Source organism: Mastomys coucha, unplaced genomic scaffold (genome assembly GCF_008632895.1).
Source record: "Mastomys coucha isolate ucsf_1 unplaced genomic scaffold, UCSF_Mcou_1 pScaffold16, whole genome shotgun sequence".
Taxonomy (NCBI): Eukaryota; Metazoa; Chordata; class Mammalia; order Rodentia; family Muridae; genus Mastomys; species Mastomys coucha.
In genome coordinates, this window is record NW_022196898.1 from 98,929,197 (window position 1) to 98,935,632 (window position 6,436).

A 6,436-nucleotide genomic window follows, 5' to 3' on the forward strand; every position below is an offset into this window, starting at 1 on the left:
TTAACATTTCCCCCTTTTAACAGAAAAAAAGTATATTTTCCAATTCTGGATTTCCCTAAAGGAAAGGTCTGTTTTTCTTCTCCCTGATTCACAGTGTTTGAAAAGAAAGGGCACATGCAGAATGTGTGTGTGTGTGTGTGTGTGTGTGCTTCTGAGCTCTGAAAATCAAGTTTCAAGGAACAGGAGTTAAAGAAACTTTAGCCAATACTTTGAATAACCCATTAGTGTTGGGAAAATGAATGGATCCAGAACAGATTTTTAATTGTTTACCTCGTCTGAATAGTTCTTTCTTTGTGGATAAGAAAAGTTCACTCTAAAAACATCATTAAATTATTTGAAGGATTTTTCAAAGCAATTGTGGCATACAACATTTATATCAACCAGTTTTGAAACATTTTTATTACTTGAAAATATATATGTATGTGTTTCTGACATTAACCATAGTGGTTTAAAAAATCTATTCAAAACTATACTTTAAAGGTATAAAAAGTTACACACTCTTTCTATAATTATTAAATGGTATTTATTAAAAATTATTAAATTGACACTTTAGTTCATTATTTGAACATCCAAATATGGTGAAACTGTCAACTAAGTCAATTTAAACATACTTTATCTTGCCTCTGCAATTGCTAAGGTCTTTTAATGGAAGCATTATTGTAATTGGAATTAATTAATCATATAATTAGAAGCAATGAACAGTTGGAAGCAGAAAAAATGACTAGAACCCTAGTTCTTTAAGATTTCATCTCAAAGAACTTTCAGTGTGTAAGTGGCAATATGAAATTCTCTGACCTATTTCTTTATACTTGTTTTAATAGAAATTATTCAACGGAATTCTGAGAGAGTCTACAAAACTTCTTAGTATATAAGAGATATAGCTCAGTGGTAGAACACTGTTCTAGTGTCTGCAATGTACTATCTACAGCATTAGAAACAATAGATAAAGAAATCGCCTCCTTAGAATGGGGAAAAGGCTACTCAACCCCCAAGCATATAAATTATTAATATAAGAACTACTTAAAATTATGATGTTTCATTTAGTATCATCATTTTAAAATGTATCTTGAAATTTTTGTTGAGATTAATAGATATCCAATAAAATGTTAATTCATCAATCACAAATATAATATTTAATATTTTGTTATTCATATATTTATAATGGGATAAATTGCATTTATCACTTGGACAGTGCGTGTCTGACTTACAAGATTTCAAAATCACAGGAAAATGGAACTGGGGAGGGGTTGCTCAGTGGTTAAGAATACTGGTTGCTCTTTCAAAAGATCCTGGTTTATTTTCCAGGTCTCACATGGTAACTAAAAACCCACTGTCAACTCCAGTTCTGAGATCCTATGCCCTCTTCTTGCCTTCTCTAGTGCTGCACAAACGTGGTGCATTTCCACACATGCAGGCAAACACAAAATAAAACAAATCCATTTTGAAGAAGAAGATGCATTTCCACAATCTTGTGACAGTAAGAGATAACAGAGTGTTATACTTAGCAACTATAAAATACAAATAAAAAATAAGTCTAAAAGAAAATAAATTTTTGGACCAGCATTTTTGTATTAATTGATATTTCAAAGATTTCTGAAGGTAAAAATGAGGAAAATAAACCTCAGGATAATAGCAGGACAAGATGACTAGAAGAACTACATACATTAAATAAATGAAAGACATTCAAGACTTTTCTAGTGGTGAAGAGTGTGGTGTTTCACTGATTACTAATTTACTGTAAACTCTCCCCAGATAAATGTCCAAGGGGTTGTGAGAATTATCTCCCACACTTCTTTTCAAAGAAACATTGAACAAAACTTTCCTTCCTCGCATGCTCATAAGTTTCTCAAGTCAAATTCATCTTGATGTGTGTGCCAAGTGTCAATGGATACTGGCCAGTCTGCAGGTGTAGCTATAACATCTGTGGAACCTCCTGCTCATCTCAAAGTCACAAGTTAAACCCCTTAAAACATGCACCACCAAAGCCCCTGACACTGTCAAAGTCAACCGTGCAGTGTACTTGTCTAAGTCTTGCATATATGTGTATACATACACAAATGTGTGTGTCACACGAGTCCTTGGGATTTCAGTTATTTCTTTACTGCTTGTTTATCATGTTTAGGTTAAAACAGAACCTACTACGAAAACAATCTCTTTTTTAACATTGAAATATCTCCCCAGGTTAATCTCTTGGCTTTTGGAGTTATCATATACAAGGTTTTCCGCCACACTGCTGGACTGAAACCAGAAGTTAGTTGCTATGAGAACATAAGGTATGTGTTGTTGAAATTTAGTTTAATGTTTTAGCAACATGTTTTCCTCCTTTCTTTCTTCCCTCTCTTCTTTTTTCCTTCTTTTCTTCCTTCCTTCTTTCTTCCTTCTTCCTTTCTTTCTTTCTTCTTTCCTTCCTCTTTCCTTCTGTCCTTTCTTTTATTTCTTTCTTCCTTTTATCCTTTCTTCCTTTTTTCCTTCCTTCCTGCCTTCCTTTTTTTCTTTCTTTCTTATTATTTTCTTGTGGCTCTAGGGTTATATTGGAACACCAGGTATACATGTACTGGGCAACTGCTCAACTCAGCAATATTCCCAGTCCATTAATCACTTAAACAACTGATAACTCGGCCAGCTATGGTGGTTTGTTTGTTTGTCTGTTTGTTTTAAGAACTAGTTTTTTACCATATTTAAAATATGTATTAGATACATTTAATAAATTTATAAACATTACAGATTAAATAGTAATCCATCTCTTAAAATATACTCCCATTTGAAAGAAAAAAAGATAATTGTTTTGAAGTAGATCTTAATGGACTGTCTTTTGTCAGACATTTCTCAGAGCTTAGCAAATATTTCTTCTAGTTCAGAATTTACATGTTGCTATAATTTTTCCTTTAACTCTCTTCTCTCTAAGGCTAATCTAGTAAGACCTTGAGAATGCTTTGTTAAGGAGTCTCTGATGCAGGAGTATGTGAAGTAACTGCTGCTGGGTTGCTCGGTAACACTTCATCCTGCAGCTCCAACACCTTTGAGAAAGATTCAGAGTTGTGATTTAGCAAGTGTTTTAGTGATTATCTTCTTTAAGTTCTCAATAGACTGAATGATGCCTTAACTTCAGTAACGTACAAAATGGTGCATTTTCTGAGGTGCAGTGCCAACACATCTACAGTAATGTCTCCACTGAAAATAAAATGTCAGTTGTTTCATTTTCAAGACCATGTCCCTGTAAGAAAAATTTAATATTGTTTTACCTGAAATCACTGATAGTTGTTTGAAAATGTGTGGATGCATTAATATATGTATGCACGGTTCCTTTAAAATGTATGATATTGGTATTCTGACATGAATTTATTTCTTGAGGTTACTACCTTGCAAAAGCAACAACAATAACAACATTCTAGATTTATATTCTACATTTCATCATTATTGAACGTAAAAGTATACCAGAAGCCACTTTAGATGTGATAAACACCAGCTGATGCATGTCCAAACAGGATGCTCTTCAAGGTCAACCGTCACAGTAGATATGGAATGAAAGCCTGCACACTGCAGGTACCACTTTAAAATACTTAAAGATTAAATACTTCCATCAAAAATTACACATTTTAATAAAGAGACCTTAATTTCTGAAGCACAATCTAGGTTGAAAAGGAACATATTTTCACTCTAAAGGCTGTTTCATCAAACCATGAGCTAGCTATGAGCATCTAAGTCATTTATGACTTTTCTGATCATAAAGTACTCTTCTCATCCTTAAGTGAGGGACATGTGGAATGTGTGTGCCAACTGAGGGTTACATGAACTTGCATGAATTTTAACCAAAACTTTTCTAATGCATTCCAGGTCTTGCGCCAGAGGAGCCCTGGCCCTCCTCTTCCTTCTGGGTACCACCTGGATCTTTGGGGTTCTCCATGTGGTGCATGCATCCGTGGTGACCGCCTACCTCTTCACAGTCAGCAACGCTTTTCAAGGGATGTTCATCTTCTTATTCCTATGTGTTCTCTCTAGAAAGGTAAGTATTTTAAATTACTACACAAAACTCATTTATATTCGTGTAGCATGTTACCAGAGAGAAAAATTTCTTCCTTGAAGTGTGGCTTTCACCTTTTATTGCCTAAATGTAGTTCCATTTTAATTATACAATAATGATTAAAATAATTTTATTTTAAAATGCCAGCATGTAGATGCTCATATCTGTATATATCTTACAAAAAAACCTTATTATTAAACCAATATAATATAATACAAAACAAGTTATATAGCTTATATTCCCTTGAGTATATTCCTGTATTCAAACAGCAATAGGCTTCAGTAAATCAAATACAGCCATTTATTGTGACTTGAAAATAATGTTATGTGACTGTCTTAATGATACATTTCTTTTCTCTTTCATCAAGATTCAAGAAGAATACTATAGATTGTTCAAAAATGTTCCCTGCTGTTTTGGATGTTTAAGATAAACAATGAGAAGTCATGATAACTACAGCTGCAATGAAATGAAAATTCCAAGATTTGGATAACCTGTGTGACAAAAACGAACCTGTCTTTATTGTTAGTAATTAATTTCAAATTCGTTTTTCTGTTCACAGTATAAAAGATGTAGTTAATGTGAGGTAAAATTATGGACCGGAGAGCTACAGTGTGTTTTCCTACATGACATAGTTAGATATGTCAAAAGTAGTAGTGCAGATATTTGGAAAGTAATTGGTTTCTCTGGAGTGATATCACTGTGCCCAAGGAAAGATTTCTTTCTAACACAAGAAATATATGAATGTCCTCAAGGAAACCACTGGCTTGATATCTTTGTGACTCATGTTGCCTTTCAAACGAGTCCCCTACCACCTTAGTAATGACTTCCTTTGCAGAAAGGAGAGCATCAGAGCCTTGGAAGGGCAGAATATGAAGTACTGAAGAAGCCTTCTCTGACAAGGAATTGTCATTCCAATAAACTCGGCTTTCTCTAAACTTGATGAGAAAATTTCAAGATAAAATAACGAAAAAGAAATTACATCCTAGCAGTTTGGGAATTGGTCTGAAGTAAAAAGCCCAGTTCTAAATTTGCTACATCCGTGTTTTTCCTTGCTATTCTAAAACCAGAGAAAAGTCTTACAAGTGACAGATACAGGGACGTATGCCCTTACATAGATCTGAGTGTAAAAGGTTTTCATTCCTCACAGATTAAGATTTCAAATATAAAGTCAGTAAAACATAGTTTGTCAAAGTATAATACTGTTTATGTCTTTAGTGAAAAAAAATAGTGTGGGGTATTTTGTACATAATATTTTATTGTTATGAAAATTATCTTTTTATACTAAGGCAGTATACTTGAATACTTCACTGTTTTTAATCTTACAAATAGTATAATTCATGTTGCAACAGGCCCTTTTAATTGACTGTACTTAAAAGGGCATTATAAATTTAAACTGTTGATGAAGTGAATCATAATTCTTTTTTGATCAGAAAATACACAATTAAAGCATTATTTATAAGAATTAAGAACTCACTGAGTACTGTAAGGGTTTCACAGTGGATCTATTTTTAGACTGTTTCCTATTATCTATCAAAGTCTATTTGCTTAAATATACAGCTCTGCCTATTCTCTTATTCAAATGAAGAGGCAGACTTTTTTTCAGAAGTGAGTCATTGTTCTGAACCTTCCTGAAAATGTGATTCAATCCATTGGACACTGGGATTTTAATTCTTGTGCTGTTGAATGAAACCTGATGAGGCCTTTCCTGAAAAAATGAAATGTCAGTTGGATGAAAAAGCCTTGCTGCGGCCTGACTGAGTTGTTCTCTCAACAAAGGCCACTCACCTGCCAAGAAGGACCTTGCATTTCTAAAGTCTGTGAGTTAGTATACTTTCACTAAATCTCTGCATTTCTTCCATGCTAAGTCTGTGACCCATTGTCATTCCAGGATGGGACTGTAGAAATGGGATATCAAAACCTAATCTTCTCAGTCATTGGATATGAAACTATGGCATGTAGTAGACAGAATAACCCTCTCCAAATATCCATACACTCTTCTTCAGAACCTGTGGCTGTGCTGGATGGTGAGGGTCCTGTGGGGAGGAAGGGTGGCTGGCCTCCGCTCAGATGGCGAAGGCTCTCACTGCACTGGGGGAAGTCAGCATGCTATGTTATTTTAGTGTGGGTCTCCTGTTTTGGACATCTCATTTCTAGAGCTACAAGACAATAAAGTTCTATTATCAAAGTCACTAAATATGTGATCTTTTATTATTTTACTTCATTTTTTGATGTGGCTACAGGGAACTAAGAAGAAATATTTATACACTAGCATCTTTAGATCAAACTACCATTTACATCAAGGGTAAAAACATTTTCACGATTGTCCAATTTCTCCATTTCTGGAATATTCTCCATGTGACAATTTGTGGAAAACACATCTACTACAGGGAGCGAATTTGTGCCAAGTTGGTTTCT

At 34.2% G+C, this 6,436-nt stretch overlaps 1 protein-coding gene across 2 annotated transcripts in view; it reads left to right on the forward strand.

Annotated features, from left to right (window-relative positions):
* Adgrl4 (adhesion G protein-coupled receptor L4) overlaps positions 1 to 6,210 on the forward strand; it is a 110,100-nt gene extending 103,890 nt beyond the window's left edge. For both annotated transcript variants that reach the window (XM_031375840.1, XM_031375841.1), the window contains 3 exons: positions 2,182 to 2,273; positions 3,835 to 4,003; positions 4,389 to 6,210. In XM_031375840.1, coding sequence (XP_031231700.1) covers positions 2,182 to 2,273; positions 3,835 to 4,003; positions 4,389 to 4,451 — 324 coding nt within the window. In that variant the 3' untranslated portion in view covers positions 4,452 to 6,210. The remainder of the gene's footprint in view (positions 1 to 2,181; positions 2,274 to 3,834; positions 4,004 to 4,388) is intronic.
* Positions 6,211 to 6,436: the final 226 nt, after the last annotated feature.